The sequence below is a fragment of the Cephus cinctus genome, unplaced genomic scaffold (genome assembly GCF_000341935.2).
Source record: "Cephus cinctus unplaced genomic scaffold, Ccin1 Ccin1_scaffold0168, whole genome shotgun sequence".
Classification (NCBI taxonomy): Eukaryota; Metazoa; Arthropoda; class Insecta; order Hymenoptera; family Cephidae; genus Cephus; species Cephus cinctus.
This window is the reverse complement of record NW_014332892.1, coordinates 2,129,799-2,148,197: the sequence shown is the minus strand read 5'-3', so window position 1 is coordinate 2,148,197 and position 18,399 is coordinate 2,129,799. Positions and strand designations below refer to the sequence as shown.

Genomic DNA, 18,399 nt, shown 5'->3' with positions numbered 1-18,399 from the left:
TAAAAAAAAAAAAAAAAAAAAAAAAAAAAATATTCTATCCCAGTTACACAAACGGTTATCGTGTCAGGTTAAGGACTGTTTAGCGACTGTAGCTGACCGAACCGGACCCACTTCTGCCCTATACGAATGGCAGGTCTCTTCCATTTTCCTCGGTGGCACCTTTTTTCCCGACTTGTCTCAGACTTGTTCCATACTCGTGGGTTCACCCGTAATGCGCTACTACGGGGAATCATGCATGGTTGAACTACGTAAGTGCGTACTAAAGTCCAGTCTTGCGTTCGCTCACGACCCTCGCTAATACGTAGACAAGGATGAGCGTTCGAAGTTACACGCGAGTAACGTACTTTCTCACGAGTCCACTTAGACGCCTGCCTTAAATCCGATGGCATTCCGTACTCACGAAATTGCTTTTTCAATAAACGCCTACAAGTCCGATTCGGATTCAAAGTCCGGACTATATACAAAGCAGTATCCCTGCGCCGTAGTCGAATGCTTCAAAAAGTAATTAAGACAGCGACAAAGTTCTGGTATAGTACTTTGCGATACAAGTGCGAGAAAGCGAACTTTATAGGCAGGCGGTGAAGTTGGTCGCACAAGCCGCACACGAGTGTGACAAATTCACGAACTGCGTATAATGTTCGCTTTATTGTACTAGTATCGCATAATATTTTGTGTAACGAATGCATGAAAAACGCTAATTTTTGTGCCTTCATAGTGACTGACACATCTCCTCATTGGAGGAGGCAGCCGTAAGAAGAGCAAGGAAGGCTTCCAAAGTGACTGCATTTCATGACAGCGCGCGAGAACAAAGTTTACTTTATCGCACTAGTGCGATAATGTAAAATTGGGCCGGTTTGCGCATGCGCAGCATTTTTATCGTATCCATAGATATAAAGCGCCACTTTCGGCAGACTTCGGAAGCACGAAAAGTAGCGTTTTTCATGCATGAGTTACATAAAATACGTTATAAACTTTCTACGCGCAGAAATACCTCCCCGCATTGCTTGCAGTCTTTATTAACGATCTAGATACACTCGGAAAAAGGTGGAGCTACGACTTCACGCCGATCGGGATTACGGTTGCTAGTGTACAGGGCTGTTGAAGAATTTTTCACGGAGTGAAGTTGGCTCGTATACGAGATTTTTACATCGGAGAGCAACTTCGGTTGGTAAAATAATTCTGAACGTATGAGGAACGTATTCGAGTTATTGTTATGATTTATAGCGTATTATGTATATTTATATAATAAAATTAATATAATAATCACTGCCAACGAGTATCTATACATTTCTGATTGTGTATGTATATATATATATATGCTATGGAGGATTTTCAAATATTCCTTTTATTCTGTGAATCCGGTCGAACGTTCTTCCTCTTCTTCCCTGCCATAGAAACGGCCATTGAATGGGGTCTAGTTTTTGCCGGGCAACTAGTTTCAACGTCGATTTTCTTCTTCTCCGTCCTCCATCCTTCCATCCTTATCTTTTCAATAGAAGACGCCGTGCGAGAATCGAAGCTACCTACACGCGATGAAAACGCGCCACTCGCGGATCGCCATTGGTTCTTACGAACCACAGAGACTAGCAAATGCCATCGTAGTTACTGCTGGTACGCCGGGTATAACCTAATAGCAATACAATGGAGGATATACCCACCTATGTTAAGGTACCTTGCCAACAGCCTCTTACAAGACGGTCGTAATTGTATATAATTTTTTTTTTTCCCTTTATAAACAATACGTGCCTCTCTCTCGTCCAACCGAATCTCATGATTATTATAACACGACCCAACGGGATAGCTACATCGAGTTACGAAAGTTTTTACGGGGCGAGAACGAAGTTGTGGAAGAAAAAAAAATTTATTCAGACAAACGAAATAAATCCTCTTGTTGAAAACTTTTGGGAAAACAAAATTTACCTCGGCATCTCGTCGCTCGACCGTAATCGTTTCGAGTCCAAGAGACTTCTTAGTCGCGTAAAAGTACCCTGGAGATTTGAACTCTGAGTTGGTTCTTTTTTTTTCCTTTCTTTTCTTAGCCCTCTAACCAGGGCTGCTTTTCCTTTTTTGTTTCATGCTTGAAATTACGTCGTTCGAGATCTCTAGTTTTTGTTTTTATACCCCTTTTTTTCTGTTATTTTTATTTACCTGCTACAAGACACTTTTACAAGACGATCGTAGAGTACTTGCTGAGATACGGCGTGTCGAATCGCACCTTCTCAACGGTATACGTATGACGGTCGTCTCGCATCTGTTGTTCAGTTCGTATGAGAGACTATCTCCTAGGTAACTGTATTTTGTGATTTTTATTTCAATAAGTCAATTAGATATGTGCAGGAACACTACTGTGACTGTATAGAGGCAATTTTCTGTACCGTTTATATCTAGTGTGTAATAGTCTTGTGATAGAATAGGAATTTAGTTGAAGCTATTGACTGAAAATTTGTTATGACTTTTATTATATAATTTACAGTAGTGCCTTTCTTGTGTGCGTTATGTACGGGTACGCCTTATATGGAGTAATTAACGAGACTTGGGATTAATTGGGTGTTAATTAGCCAACGTTACGCCAGGCGGAATAGAATAGAGGGCAAAATTTCTAGCAGCGTACCTAGTCTCACACGGTATACTCACTTGTACCACCCACGCATTCTGAAGACTATATACGTATATAGGGGTTGGTGGGATAATACGAGATCCTAAAGGAAACAAAACTTTTAGAATAATTTGGAATATTTAATCTGATTATCCTAACTTTGACTTTACGAGTAGCCCCCGTTCTGGGATAGGGATTTCGCCCATGTGTATATATTTATAAATGTACTCATGCTGAAGTTAATAAATATGAGATGATGAGAACAATACAAGATAACCTATAGGTAACTTCTCTTACCTGATTTCATCCATTTCAGGTAAACGCATAGGTTTCAGTCGTCTGGCAGAATTTCCAATAACACACGAGATCCATGATCACCCGGCACTTTGCACATTTGTGTAAAAAAAGATAATTTCAAAATTGTATGATTTCGTGTGGCTTTACGAGAGAAAAAAGTGTATCGTCTATACCAGTCAGGATATCGGATTCATGGTTTTTCTTGAATACCTTTTGAAAAATCCTTTTGACACTTTGCATATCGAACATTGGCAAGCGTTTTTTTCCTTTTTACGGCATTCCAAGACGTTTACGCGGCTGATCTGCTTTCCTCTTGGTTCCTGGGGGAACTTCAGGTGGTAAGAGAAGTGCCGATCACGATTATTTAACGTTCACGCAGATTCCACTGTTCCTTGGGTTATCCACGACGTTTCACACATGCCGAAGGTAATTTTGTATTTCGAAAAATCGACGAATCTTTATACGAAAAGACGCCCGGCCAAAGCAAAGCTGGCTCACGATCCGTAGACGCCGGTGGAACGAGAGAAGGTAGACTCGAGCTCGTTAAGTCTTGCCCCACCTGGTAGAGAGCTAGCAAGGTACGTCGAGAAAAATGTGAGGATCGGCGCCGGCTCTGCTATTGGCTGCTCACAGAGATACATCGCCTATCCCATATTCCTAGTCCTCGTCCTCGTCCTCGTCGTGGTGCACGAGAGTCACTTCTTGTATTACCAGTTATAAACTGAAGACATCTGGCAGTATTATTCGCCCGAGAACTCTTTGTTACCGACACTATTAATCCTGGCGGCGCAGTCGATAAATATGGGTCGACTCGATTTTACGTTTCGCAGTTGGCACTGTTTCTTTGGTGAAAATGAAAACAGAGGTATCCTGTGTATCACGACTAATAAGAATAATGGTACTTGACCGATCGCTATTCGATTTATAGACTTGACTGAGTCGCGTGTGCCTCTTTGGAATTTTTTCTTTTTTCGTTGGAATACCTAAGACGGAGAATTTTGTGTGTGGATTTCTGTACGCTGTGTATTTACTCACCGTGTAACGCGCTGGTAGTGGTACTTCCATGCTTCTGTAACAGAAAGGACAGGTGAGTCGTACTCGCCTTAAATCCAAGACAGGTGCAAGTCAGAGACAAGTATTGGGCTAAGTATTTTAAAGCCGTAAGATCGTATCCTGAGATACTTATGAGAATACCGTACAAGGACTTCCGTGAGGATTTGAAGGCGGAAAAAAAGAGAGATGAGGTATTGAAGTAAAACCGGTCGGAATCACGATTCATCGTTTACCAATCGTTCTCTTTCGTTGGTACAACTTAATATTATGTAGATGACATACATAATTTATGAAATGAATATGAAAAATAACAATCGTATTCTTCGTGTAAATATTCAAAATGTGCCCAGAACGTTATTTATCGGTTTTCAATGACTTTTCGATAATACCTTTGGATCGGCTCGAGATATTTGAAAAATTCAAAAAATATTTTGTTCAGTGTTCAAATTTACGACGTTACGAATAATCGTTAGGGATAAATATAATAATTAATTATAATACCGGATGCTCGTTGTTCGGCATTTGGTTCACGTTCTTCGTCTGCATCCTTTAATCTGTAACATGGCGAAAAGAAGAAGCTATTAGTGATTTTACACGGCAGAACGGAAACTCATCTGTATATGTATAATGGAGGTGCTGTCTACTCGACCGGAAACGCCTATCGGCGTTTCTCACTCTACCTGACGCCGATCATTAAGGAAGGACAGAGCGATGCTCGTTAAACTCTAAAGGGTGTCTTTCTCCCTTTCTCACTAGCGCATCCCTCCATCTCCCTTTCTCTCGATGGCGAGAACTTTCTAATACGAAATTTCGAAAATTGAACCAATTTCGTCAAGACAAAAAAATACGAACTAGTGGTTGGGCGTTTGTGCCAGACAAACTCGAAGAACTCGAGCTACATTCTCGTGATCTGCAGCCATTACAGAACCGGGTACATTTTCTCACGAGATGCCCTCGCTCTAATTATATGTCTAGCTGCTCCTCAAATCTACAGGTTTATATCGTTAAATACCAAGCACTCTTTTGAACATTAAAAACAGTAAAAGGCACGTATCTACCTTCTTGAAACCTGCTGACGTTTTTCATAGTCCAGATGCGGATAGCTTATCGGTCTTCATACATAAGATACCGGTAGCAGTCTTGCTTTCAATAAAATCAAGTGTCCTTGATTCCTAACCTATCAAATTGATAATTAACGTTCGCATAAATTCGAGAGAACAGCAGTCACGTTTATCGAGCAAAATGTAATAAAGTCCAGCTCAAAGCTTATCGGCATTAAACTTTCAGTTCTAAATAGCAAGGTTACTCCACGTTCAATAACCTGAATTGGGAAGCGTGTAGTATAATCCGACAGGATATCCTCCATCAGGCTCTACACGGACAGGGCCCGTTCTCTTTGTCGCTTATTTTTATCTTTTTAACGTTCCTCTTCGTTTTTGTTTTTAAAAAGATAAAGATCCCACAAGCATCCGCTCCCGAGTCTCCTTTTGCCTGGATAATTTCGATCCGGCTCCGGTTAGATTCTCATCGTGACAACGATACCTCAGGTGGCCATCTCCTACCGGAATAATAATCGCTCCCCGATCGTTCTCCAGGAAGGGAAAGGGTTATTAGTGAGGTCGGTGAAGGCAGGCGGTTCAAAAACCTCTTGAAGAAGTCTATACCGAATTTCAAGCCAGTAGATGAGACAAGGATGACTTGAATCCTGGGTGCGGTTAGGTTAGGTTAAAAGACAGGCGTCCCTTGGAGTTTCGAGTTTGGTGCTCTGTGCCTGGAATTGTAATTTGTAGTTAAAAAAAATATTCCTGGAAGAGATACGAGAAGCATTCGATCGTACTGCGTATATATATATATATATATAACCAAGAAGAGGTTTGTCCAAGTCCAAACACTATAAAATTGAGATACCCTCGTTATATCGTATCAATATACTTTTAGATGAAATAAATAAATTTTAGTACTCGATACAATATTGCAAATTTATAGCGAGTCCCGATTGGCTGAACAAGCCCTTGAAGAAAGAAGTTTCAATTCTTACAATAAAAATATCATTTGATAAACTCGACAAGACCGGGCGTTCTTACAAAGCTTTGCTAGTCCCTATTAAATTGTCCAGCATTGAATTCATTCCTTATCAGAAGATTCGTTTCAGAAGGCGAAGAAGCTGGAGAACTAAAGTGCTCCTCGTCACTTCCGGACATTATTCACGTTATACGATCCTACAGGAGGGCTTGGATGAAGTTCGTTTATGGAGGCGACGCGAAGAAAAGTGGAGAAGAATCCCTGACGCCGGGGGATGGCAGATTGTGAATATTATGTTAAAACCAAAATGTCAGCCAGTCAGTGCGGAAGCGAATTTAGGTTTGTTTTAAATATTTATTATTTATTTCCCTGCTTCCGCTATCCTTAAAGGGTAAGTATGGTTATGGCTATTTCACAAAGATTCACCAACCTTCTTACACGTATAAGATAGACTACACTTCTATCTTATTATTTTCATGTTCTTATTCGTTATCAGCAACATTCCTGCGTCACGTGTCCTTTAGTATCACAGCTTTACACTTATAAATCCTCAGACCTTCCTTTGGTATGATTATAATGTTCACACACCGTCTACCCCGACGCGTCTTTTCAAACCGGCGCTTCATAACAAACTGACTTTAACGGTTCTGGTGGACTGACGAAACCTCGCGGCTTTGAGCCGAATTAAGCCAGAGCTGCGATCCAAACTCCTTAGTTTCATCGACGGATACCGTTCTGCCAGGTCTCCCACAGCATGCAGCAACATCCTGCATCCCCACCATGGACCATTTCCTGAAATATTGTATATAATATTAATTGTCGGATGAAATTTTGATGGAGAATAAAAAAGATTTTCAATAGGATTTAAAATTTTTTAATTGGTCTTATGGGACCATCACTTCCTTTTTTTTATGAATCAATCCTTAAATCCTTACAGTCCTGAGGGAGAGTCGTATTCCCTTATACGAGCTATAAAGATCCTGGTGGTAACTGCGTAGACCGTCCAGGCTCAAGCTGGTAAAGGATGTTCTCCATTTGCACTGCCTCCTGGAGTAAGGGTACTAGTAGGACCCGTGGTCCAATAAACTCCAGGACCTTCAGGAAGAGAAGTACCCTTTCCAAGATGGGTCGTCTCTAAATAATGAGATAAAGTTTGACGCTTCCAAATCCACTTGGCGAAACTGCCCTGGGTCTTCCCCTCTCCTGGCGTTCCCTCGGCGTGGGATAAATAAGTGGTGGAAGTAAAAAAAAAAGCAGTAAAATATTATACACATTCGGTATCACCCTCTTCGTCTGTATCAGCAAATAGAAATCGTTTGTTGATACAGATGCAAATATACAATATGGACGAACGTCATATACAGAATTTGGCTAAAATTCAAAATTTCGACATACGTACATTCCTGTAAGGACGCACAAATCATCTGAGAGATGACTTATAAAAATAATTCCAATCGTTAAGATCGTCACAGTGTGATCGTTATAATTGAAATAAGTATAAAATCGTTCATTCTCGAAATTTACGGATGCCGCAAGTACTGGTTATGAGATCTGAAAAAAGATTTTCTTAATCTACGTAAATTAATATTTTCTCGACGAATAAGTAAATCGATCACATTCATTTCCTTCGTTCAAATTTGTCGATTGACATCTGAGGAACACCCGGTAACCCGAGCCGGTTCCCTGATAGATGGGAATCTCATATGGCCGTACGAACTGATCGATATTTGTTAAAGGTGTCCTAGCGTAATATAGGTATACATAACAGGTATATTTTAAAACTTACAGTACAAAAATTCAAGATCGCCAACGTGGAAAATATAACTATACCATACGTCCACGTAAAAACGTTGATTCACCATAGTCAGTCAGCGTCGAGCCAAAAATCCTACGATCTAGTTCAATTTTTCCCGAGACCTTCCAGAAGGGTGAATATCCGTAGAAAAAGGTTCACGAGAAGGATTCATCCCCCAGGTCCCACCCTCCTTTACATATTTTCACAAAACCCAAGGACCCCCCCCCTTGTTAAGGAATATACGCCTGGCTCGCAGAACGACTTATGAATTACCCCGCGTCGAGGTATCTAGTGAATTTCAAAAATTCCCTAGCAACATCCGATTTAACAGACCCGAGCGCCTTCCAATTAAACTTTCGCACCCTATTTCCGCTATAACTTTGTCGAGCTTTTTGAGCCATGGAATTTCTTTCTTTCTCTCACCCCCTCGACCCACCAACTCCATCAGCATTTTCTCTCGCTCTTCTAATTTTCTCGCCGTACGCCGTTACACCCTATTCCAGAAATTTCCATCATGAAAATTGATCGATTCATGAATCACGTAGGAACGGAAGGAACTCGGTAGGAAATTCCTAGTACAAAGCTGTAGTCGAGGACGTTCGATAAGCCTGGACTTTCCTATTGGAAGCCCTTACACAGATACAGGTATGGAGTAAAAAGTTTGATCCAGTAATCCCATAAGTAAAGCATCCACGACCCGTCGATACCAGCGACAGTCGACGTAAGCTAATGAGAGCGTCGAATTTCAAGAGAGAAAATTTCTACGAAGAGGAAAAAACAATTAATTCTTTATCGTGCTGTCGCAAGTTCGACTTTTTCCAGCGTTTCGAACGCGTCTGCGCGTCGCGACGTGGAACTTGTTGTGTGGATGCCTCAGTCTCGGCTCGCCTGGGCTGTAGGCAACACGGCCGACATAGAAGCTCGCCGAGAAAAGATATAACCTCACGGTATCTCTCGCGCGAGGTGGGCCCCCGGGAAAATCCACATAAACGTCGAATATGTTGTGAATCGTGAATAAGGGAAATAAACGGCAGCCATATTCCTCGTGAAGATCTGCCACGGTGTGTATGAAAGTCTGAAAAGGAAACGAAAGCTAAAAAAGGTCACAAAGAATCGTGGCGGCAGTTTCGTAAGAAAAAAACATCTGAACTAATAAGAAAGACAAACGTATACATACCATATGTATAAATAGGTATATATATCTACACCCATATAATATATATATATCTGTGCATATATCAATACGTGTACAGGACGACTCGAGACTCGAGGACCGCTACCTGCCGTAAATCGATCAGGGTTGCATATACGAAAATAAACACGGTGCAGTGGTGGGGATTAAAGGATATCGTTCGTCGGGTTCCTTGTGTTGATACGTGAAATTAGGTAAAAATAGAAAAATAATGAAATTCCATATGAAGTATAAAAGTAAGTGTTATCTCTTTTTCTAATGTGTTACGCATTCCTGAATCTCGTGTGTCCATCTTGTATCTCTCGATCCTCACTTCGGTCTCTTCCCGCTTCGTCCTCGGCGATATCTCTCGCTTTCTCTCGCTCTCGTTGCTAGCGTGTATTTATTCGTGCTCCTACAAACAAACGTGAACCCGGTAGTATCTGAAAATAACAGCGTGCAAGCGCCATTTTTACGAAATCCCACGAGAGGGAATGTCAGCTGAGATATACAAAATTCAAGTGACGAGTGACGGAGAAGGGAAATGAAAGGGTGACAGAAAGAGTGAGTGAGCGAGGGTGTGTTTGTACGAGAGAGAGAAAGGGAGAGGAAAGTGAGAAAATAAAATAACTCAATTTCAACGATCGCTTTCGTGTCGGTACGCACTTTCAGAAAGAGCTAGTGTTATCGTCCTGAAGCATCTTCACCCGCACCAGATCGATTTGCTTAACGAGACGAGTGCTTTCTATTCATAGACACTAATTTTTTTTTCATATACCTCATGTACAGTTTCATTAAAGTTAACCTAGGAGAGACGAACGATGCGGATTTCTTGAAGAGCATCGAAAAGCAGGGGCATTGTGCTGGCATAGGCGAGAAGGAGAGAAGAGGATAAAGGTACATCCGTACCGAGCCCGTCAGTGTGAACGTGGAATATACCGATACGTTGTAGAGGAGAGATGAAACTAAAAATAAAAAAGTATTATTTTAATTAAATATTGAAAATCCTCGCGAGAGACAAATCTGTGTTCACTTTGAGTAATTCTCGAATGAGCTTCGTTACCGTGAATAACTGTAAGGTTGCCCATTGCGAGGAGTAACGTCGACCAATCTATACGTACCTATACTCGGTTCGTGATAAGTCGAAATAAAATGCTGATTAACGAACCAGATGAGAAATGGGAGCATCGTGGTATAACGATGAACCTGACAACGTCGTTCGTCTGAATGATGTCAATGAGTTTCTCTTTCTTTTGAACGTCATCGATCCGGACAAGGATCAGCATCTACTTCCTGTCTCCGATTAAGCGTGATAACGCGAACGGCCAAACCGATACGGGAAACCTATTTTCTTCCATCGACCTCGTGAAGGAGAGTATCCAGTGGAGAGCAGGTCGGAGCTGAGACAGTCTTGCGAATTTGATCACCACCTAGTGGCGTGTCGACGTACAGCATCCGCGGAAGAGGATCATCCCTAGGGACAGTGTATAGAGTCCTGGATTACCATAGTTATCAACGAAGAAGACGTGCCAAGACTCTGTGCACTATGGGCTGCGAATTAGGAAAACTCGCGTCGTCCTCGTCGCAGAATCAAGGGGGTCGAGAAAGTCCGCCACCCCCGGCTGCGACGGATCCCCGGCTACCCCTCACTGCAAGACAAAAATACACGATAATTGCAAGCTGGAAAGCTGTGGCAAGAGCAATGGAACCTACCGGTGTTTACATGTTCATAAAGTAAGTATCACACCGTATCCTTATCCCACCGGTGCTAATAATCACGGCAGAGGAATTTATACCGGGAATCATCGCTCCCATGTTACGGGGAAAATAATCCGGTAGGATGGTACGGTCCTCGGGGTGGCTTAGTTCCTGGGGATATATACATATATAGATATAGAGTTATTCCCGAAGGAACGGAAGGGCGAAACGGCGTTGAAAAGGATGAAGGAAAATTTCGTGAGATTCGAAACGCAGCGTTTACAGTACATTAGCCTTGCGGACTCATTAAATCTCCCTTCTGGAAAGGCGTCGCGACGCCGGGAGATATACGTGCCACCGGCGTGCGCTCTGACGCGAGGAAAATTATGCGTGTCGCTTTGTCCGGGTAACGAAGCAACCCTTGTAGTTGGTAGGCCTTGCTAAGAGTAAGTCCACCGTAGCCTTTTGTGTCGGTGACCTACTCTGTGATACTACGAGTAGTACTGGTATAGTAATTGTAGTAGTGCTAACTCTATGGCTGAGCATCCCTTGATTAACATCCCCAACGCCATGAAGAGTAGATACAAGATAGAGAAAGGCGTGTACTTTATCCTAAAAGTTGCTTTTGAAACTCAGGGTAGATATAAAGTTTGACTTGGTTTGCCAAATTGCTGAGGGCTCCTACTAACTACCGTAAAGGGTTTGTTATATATCACGGTATCCTTTCTCGGAGGGAAGTAACGTGTACCACCCCTAGCCTGAACTCCCTAGTTCGAGAGACAATCAGTCCGTTCGTGCCATTATGTGATTAGCCCTCGTCCATGCTTTTCGAGGCTCCCGTCGACATCAAACCCACGCCCAGTAAAGGTGACCAGCCCTGTCGCTGTACATCCCTTGCGCCCCTTAGAGTCTTTATCATCCGACACCTCGTCCCTGTTATTCCGGTAAAAGGAGTCTAACTGTCTAAGAAAAGTACCAAGCATTTCATCCAGGACCAACAACACACGCGTCCCACTCCCCTTGCGTATATTAAGATTCCCCTATTTCCAACAATTTTCAGAAAAGGCCAATATCATCCCACCCTATTATCATAAGGGCGAGCCTAACCTTTTCATGAGAAGTCATATATCCCAGAGGGTGACTTGGCAAATGAATAAGGAGGTCTTCCCGTCAGTGTCCTTTCCCTGTCTCATACCGAGGTACGAACTTTTTCATGTTCACGTAAACAACCCTCTGATCAACCCTTGTTAGGCGTCTAAGCATCTAAAAACCACAAGTACCGCACAGTTTTCCCCTGGCTCTACGACGTATTTGAAAAGGCCAAGCCCACCGGGCCCAAAGTACACAGGTCTGGTTTCTAATCAGTCCTGGGATGAACCGCTTTAATCCAAAAGGAACAGCTCGACTTCCGGGGGGGAAGGATGAGCTTCCACATCATCATTGCCATCTTGATTAATTGGATTGTGGCAGCAATTAAAACGAGCCTTCCATGAAGGTGCTCCAATTTCTTTTCTCATTCACAAGGCGAGATCCATCCCTGAGCACTTTCGTCCACAGAACAATGGCTTCCGCGATTGGCGCTGCTCATCGATTGGCCAACTTCAAAGTTCGTTCGCACTGCAATGAAAATTTACTTTTCACTGTATTGTATACGTTAAAAAGAATCATCCTATTATTTCCTCTATACAGTATTCTACGTGCTACCTGTGCACAGTGAAACCTATCAGGCCTGTTTCGTAAAAGCTTCAATCAACTCGAGCGCCTCCATTACACAATGTTAATCCTGCGAGAGAGCAGCATCCCTTTGGAAATGTTTCCTCCTGAACTAAATCCCACGTAGCCACCATCCACCGCGAGGCACCACGTAAATTGCGTTGTAACAGGGGCGGTTTAAATGCCACCCAAGCTTCGATATAAAGCCAGAACGGGGACGTGTACGTACAGCCACCCATGGCAATGATAGGCCCTACTCCAGAGTGTCAGGCATTAAGGTAACTTCATCAAGTGTCCCCCCCGACAAGTTTCACGTACAGGATACTCGTGGACGTCAACGTGAACTCGTGCCGCCTTCTCTCCGTTGGCATCTATGGAAATCAATAAGTTCCAATATATTTATCTGCCTACGATAGTACATACGTACGCACGTAGCATCAACGCCGACTGTCCTACTCGATTACGACATCCTCTTCGTGGACAGGACTCACCCTCCACAGCCATTTCGTCCCCTTTCGGCGCCTTTGTGTCGGCCGCAACGATCCCATGGACCAGCGTTATTTAATCTCGATCCCCTCGGAAATATCCCTGAAATTCTCACCATTACACACTGCTACGTATGTACGTCGACGACGGGAGAAAGGAGAGGAAGAAAAATGAGAGCAAAATAATATACAGTGTATACCTGATCGTAAGTCTTCTGCAGCATCCATTTCTTTTTATACTTGTCAACTGGAAATTGTCTCTTTCCCAGGAGTGTCATTAGGGGATAATACGAGACGGCATGGAATATCCGTTGGAGGTTTGCTTTTCGGCCGTTGTGGTGACACCTTAAAATTAATGCAATTTTGTATCATGTATCTATGGATATATACACATAGTATTTGGATAAAGGTATATAGGCCAGATTTCATACCCTATTCCCAGCTGGGGGATGCCGTGCAGAGAATTGAGTGACAGCTCGTTCGATAGGGTAGCTCGAGTCCAACTAAGTTTTACGGGAATCATGGAGGAGACTTCTATCTGCCAGTACAAACTATATGTAATATGTAGTAGATATATAGGCTATTTAGTATATGGGGTCTGACAGTATGAGACGATTTAATCTAACAGTGAGACCATAGAGATAGGTATTATCCGTGTAATGTCGAGAGAATGGATTTTTAGGAATTTCGAATGTTGGCTAAAGTACCTTGGATAATAGAGGTGTATATATTTTTGTGATCTTATCTCTTTTTTTTATAGATATTTTCTGTACGTGTATAAATAAAATAGAAGTCGGATCGTTGACTGGAGACGTTTCTAGGTTGGAATAAATATCGCGTGCTGATTGATCGTTAGATAGCGTCGAAGGGTGATCTCTTTATTAGGTGACATCTAGCGGGAGGCAACGGAAGTTACGATCTTACCGATAAATAACCCACCCAGCAAATATCCTTGTGGCCACATGTATGCGGGTACGATAGGGTGCAGCCACTGAACGAAATGAAAAGGGGAAAAAGTAAAATGCACGACCCTCGAGTAGTAGCTGAAGTCGCTCTGTCATTTCTTGAGGCCTCTATGTACCGGGTGGTCATCAATAAAATAGTTAATTTCTCGTGTTTCTGGCTAACGTATACTGATTTATCTTCTAAAATGCGACAGACTCAAAATACATTGTCATAAATAACAATGATTATATTATCCGAATAAATAAATCTATTCTAAATGGACACCCTGTGTACGCTCTGGAGCAGCCAAATCGGTGAACGTAGTGAAGTTTCTCACGGTTGAAGCTTTTCATTTGTTAGGTGCCAGTGCAGAGACCCGAGGGATGAAGGAAAAGGAATAAGTTCACAATCTTTGATGAAAGAGGCGAAAGAGAGGATCGTTTTCTGCCGGTTTCCAGGTTACCTATAAATCATTAAGATATCTGTGGGATCATTACTTCCGGGCAGAAAGCTCAGATTGAGCCTTGGCCTCTTTCTGACTATAAAAATTTCCCTAAACGACACAGTCCTTCCCGTCCACTTCCACGCTCCAGTATCCCTTCATCAGGTCCAGTACTTGACTTTGATGTTCCAATTCCAACCTTTCCTTTTCCTAACCTGTCAACAGTTTTCGATTTTGCTGATTCCGTTCTGAAATCTTGCTCTCTTCTCATAAATCCAGTCATCAAGTTATATCTGCAAAATGAAAATATCAATGGTTCTCAGATTGTTCGAGGAAAACGCTGAACTTCTAGATATGTTCACAAAATTCCGTGATCTGAAGACAAAGGAGCAACAAACGATGAGTATGGAGCTTGCGGAACATGCCACCACAGTTATGACTACCCTGGATGAGGGTATAAAGGGCCTGGACGACATGGACGTCTTCCTGACCTACTTGCACCAGGTCGGAGCATCCCATACAAAGATACCAGGGTTCAATAGGTCCTATTTTTGGGTAAGTATCATACACAAAACTGAAAAATCAATATTTCTTTCAATACGAAAACAACGACAGCCTTGATATGAATGTGAATATAAAAAAAGGTTGGTATCGATAGTTCACCCTCGAGAATATTATTCGGCTTTTCATTTCTTTAAGATGATATTTTTCTTGGGCATCTGTACTCGGCATCGGATGTCATCGTCGCGTAAGGCACAAGGCTCCTTTGATTTTCTACCGGCGCGATGGTTTCGCCTTTGCTTTTCCGCTATGACCCTTTGTCTTGAAAACAAAGACTCGCATATAACGCCCACCATCTCTGACAAGTCGTTCCCTGTACCACCCTCGTCTTTACGCACTGCTACGCATTCGTACCATGTAACATTACCCACACTAGGTAATAAGTTAATAGGCACTCTGACACAGTTCAATACCGCTTTCTGATCCAGTTAGACTCCTTTACCATACACAGTATAAATACTAGCTTGGACACCCTATAGAAAATCATTAACTTATTATACACGAATGACAGATAGGAAATTGTATAAATATATTCATATACGTGTAAGGCCATCTCGTCCCAAGTCATTGTGTACTCGAAAAATGATACCTTAGGTGACCCGTAAACGGATGGTTGCCATTTTATATTTTTTCTTTCAGAAAATCGAGGCACCCTTCCTGGAGGCTGTCAAGAGAACCCTGGAGGACAGATACACGGAAAACGTTGAGAATATCTACAAACTCACTATAAAGTTTATCATTGAAACTTTAATAGACGGATTCGACAAGGCACAGAATGACAAGGCCAAGTCCTAGTTTTCTCCCACAGGGTGAACGAGCTACGGCTGCGAATTAGCGAGGGTGGCTTGTTTCGCCTGGTGAAAAGCGTCGGAGGGTTGCTCGGCCCTCGAGTGAAGTCGATAACTCTCGACCTTCCTGGTGTATTAATCCATGCTGCAGCAGGTGTCGAGCAGGATCCTCCGAGCGATGCCAGGTTTATTATCGCCTCGTTTATTGTATATTTTATAATTGTCACAGGAAGTCTGACATCTTCCTTATGCAAGCATAAACCATCCTCAGGAACAAAGGATTGAGAAAGGGCATAGGATGAATCCTGAAAGCGTCCTAAGACCTACGACACTTGAGAATTGGTTCCTTCCTTCCTTTCCTTATGGCTGACTCCTCCAATGAGGAGATGTGCCAGTTGAGAATTGGTTAAAAATGTCAAACTCAAAACAAGAACACAGAATAAAATGGGAAAGGAGAAGAGATCAGTGACTCGAACGTGTTTCAATATAAGATCCGTCGGGAGCGCCACTTTCGCCATGGCTTAACAAGATACGCCACGAAACGACTAGGTGGCGCTAGTGGAGACAACAGTGTGCGCTGATACTCGGGTTATACCCAACATTTTTATATTGAAAAGAACATGCGAAAGATCATTCTCGCTCAAGAAGGATCGACCGGGATCCAGGGTGATCGTGGTACTGATCACGAATCGTTTTCACGATCGTCTCGTTCCACCATGCGACGGTTTATTTTTTTACGAGTTTCATTCTAAAAGCCGCTTTTTATAACAGCCCGTGCTAAACCGGCGCACGAGCCCTGACTATACTTCGAGCCCGGCCACTCCAGGTGTCTCTGGCTTCGCCATATCGTCCTTCGTGTTTATCGAACGAACAACACCGGTACCTATCTACCAACCAACCTAGTACGTATTTCAAAAGTAACGCGTACGTGGATAACGATCGTACGTTCATCCATAAAAAAGAAGTCGAAACACGCCATGAAAGTTATCGTAATTTTTCATGATATAACGACAAAGAGGTAACGCTATGTTAAACGATCATCGTCATCGCAAGAGTCACTTTGAAAAAAGCCCACCCGATATTTTTACTCGTTATAAAACGCGAATGGATATACTTTAGGAGTGTCCCTCTTCACATGTCAATTTCCTAGGAAGTCTTTAAGCTACGATGCGAGCATCCCTTTGAGATTATTAAATAAAAATTACCAAGGGATGCTTTTAAGGGATTAAGAAATAAGAAAAAGCAAAAGATACTTGGCCATGACATGGACCAGAGTACTTGTAGTGTATTAATTCTCGTACACGGAAATATTTCGTGTTCGCACAGAACGTGTGTCAGGGATACTCGACACTGGTGATAACAACACAGCCGGTGTGAGAGCACCCTTACAGAAATTGAGAACGAGAGATGTTGATTGTTACTTAGACAAGGAATGGACGCGTTGACAAATTCGTCTTTCAATACTGGGAATCAAAGAAAGAGAAAGAAAAATAAAAGCTAAAAGCTCCGTCTCCTCGTCGAACGTCGTTATCGACAAGGTAGAAAGTTTTTTTTTCTTGTCTCTTTTATTATCTTTCTCATTCAATTCCCTCTACCAAGACGCAAACGCGTCTATAATAAATGTTGCATGAAATGAATATTAAACGTCTCGGATAAAGCTATCGCAACGCGGAAAGAGCCGATTCCCAATTTCTAAAATCAATTCTTTTTTTCAAATCCAAAACGTGGCAAACGTGCCACATCAATAGAGTCGCAAAGTGGAGAAAAATAAATCCCAAATATTAAGTCATCTGCACTCCCTTTGATAATCGCACAATGTGTCGGGAAAGTCAAAGCGCCGTCATTAACGGCCATTTTCGCATTGCGATTTTTGGCTTTAAAAGGAATTTCATACGAAATGCACAAACGACCTGTACCTTCTACTCTCCGACAAACGGATCTATTTAACCGAAAGTCTTCAAGAAAACAAAATAGCAGATATATATATATACACATACATACACACACACATATATATATATATTGATTGCTAGTGTAACTTGCAGTTATGCGAATGTTGCATTATCTGTTTGTTTGTTCTATACAGGTCCAAATGTATTATTGTATCTGATGGAATATTATATAACGAAAATATATAATATATTTAAACATAACCTCGTCCTCTGCTCCTGTTCGGATACTTCACTTTTTTCCATTCGTATCTCCCCTTTCGCCATCTTGTACCAACCACTTAGCCCACCTTGCTTATTAATAATAATTTAATATCTCAAGTCTCTAATTCATACTAGAACCTTCAGAACCCAAAAGGGATTCTTTTAGGTCAAGCACCTCTGACGCCAGTAACATGAGGGGTGTTCAACAATGCTCGTAATAAGCTCGCATGTAATACCAATAAGCTCGACTATAATATGGGACACCCTGTATATATATCTCGTAGACGAGCACTCGCTGGATTATACCGTAACATTGCAGGCTATAACGAGCATTGCATAACAACCCTAAAAGCTATCTTAGGATGTATTCGAAAACTGACTATGAGTCTGACGAACATGAGTCTGTCATGTATCTAATAAAGATGCAAGGATGTTCCTTAGCTCTTGCAGTAAGTCTTGAAACAGCTACTAAAATGATGCTGGACTCCATTGGGGAAAACATCTGCAGATTTTTTCTTTCTCGCTTCACTAAGTTCCAAGGCAAAGGAAAATTACCGGGCGTGTAATAATTCGTCAAAAGATGCCCTTGTTTCTTGAGGTCTTATATATTAATGTAAATATATACATGGAAAATAAGTTATTGGTCATTCACTCGTGATAGGAATATATATATATATATA

At 42.0% G+C, this 18,399-nt stretch overlaps 2 protein-coding genes across 15 annotated transcripts in view; one reads left to right on the top strand and one right to left on the bottom strand.

The window, feature by feature from the left end:
* The window catches only part of LOC107263917, a 16,035-nt gene extending 9,026 nt beyond the window's left edge, over positions 1-7,009 (bottom strand). Inside the window, exons 1-4 of one of the 5 annotated variants that reach the window (XM_015731590.2) lie at positions 6,904-7,009; positions 6,399-6,760; positions 4,448-4,500; positions 3,929-3,962 (exon numbers count right to left, since the gene is read on the bottom strand). In XM_015731590.2, the coding sequence (XP_015587076.1) occupies positions 3,929-3,962; positions 4,448-4,492 (79 nt within the window). In that variant the 5' untranslated portion in view covers positions 4,493-4,500; positions 6,399-6,760; positions 6,904-7,009. Of the gene's footprint in view, positions 1-2,893; positions 3,421-3,928; positions 3,963-4,447; positions 4,501-6,398; positions 6,761-6,903 lie in introns of those variants that run through there. The other 4 variants (XM_015731592.2, XM_015731593.2, XM_015731591.2 and 1 more) reach the window with 4 other exon arrangements.
* Positions 3,715-17,704, top strand: LOC107263927 (neuroglobin). 10 transcript variants are annotated; one of them, XR_001536792.2, is made up of 5 exons: positions 8,623-8,955; positions 9,017-10,668; positions 14,541-14,772; positions 15,418-15,751; positions 15,838-17,704. XR_001536792.2 is itself a non-coding variant. In XM_015731630.2 (5 exons), the coding sequence occupies exons 3-5, from the start codon at positions 10,481-10,483 to the stop codon at positions 15,571-15,573; spliced, it is 576 nt and encodes a 191-aa protein (XP_015587116.1). In that variant the 5' UTR covers positions 8,623-8,955; positions 9,017-9,149; positions 9,735-10,480; the 3' UTR covers positions 15,574-17,704. The 10 variants fall into 10 exon arrangements, 9 of the variants coding, with proteins under 9 accessions (XP_024937162.1, XP_024937161.1, XP_015587116.1 ...); XM_015731630.2 differs by having other exon boundaries at positions 9,017-9,149; positions 9,735-10,668; positions 15,418-17,704; XM_015731629.2 differs by having other exon boundaries at positions 9,017-9,191; positions 9,735-10,668; positions 15,418-17,704.
* Positions 17,705-18,399: the final 695 nt, after the last annotated feature.

Excerpts from the sequence above, each read along its gene's own strand:
- LOC107263927 (XM_025081392.1), top strand. The coding sequence starts at position 10,481 with ATGGGCTGCGAATTAGGAAAACTCGCGTCGTCCTCGTCGCAGAATCAA. Across the intron at positions 10,669-14,540 it reads GGTGTTTACATGTTCATAAA|ATTGTTCGAGGAAAACGCTG; the intron begins GTAAGTATCACA and ends AATGGTTCTCAG. Across the intron at positions 14,773-15,417 it reads TCAATAGGTCCTATTTTTGG|AAAATCGAGGCACCCTTCCT; the intron begins GTAAGTATCATA and ends TTTTTCTTTCAG.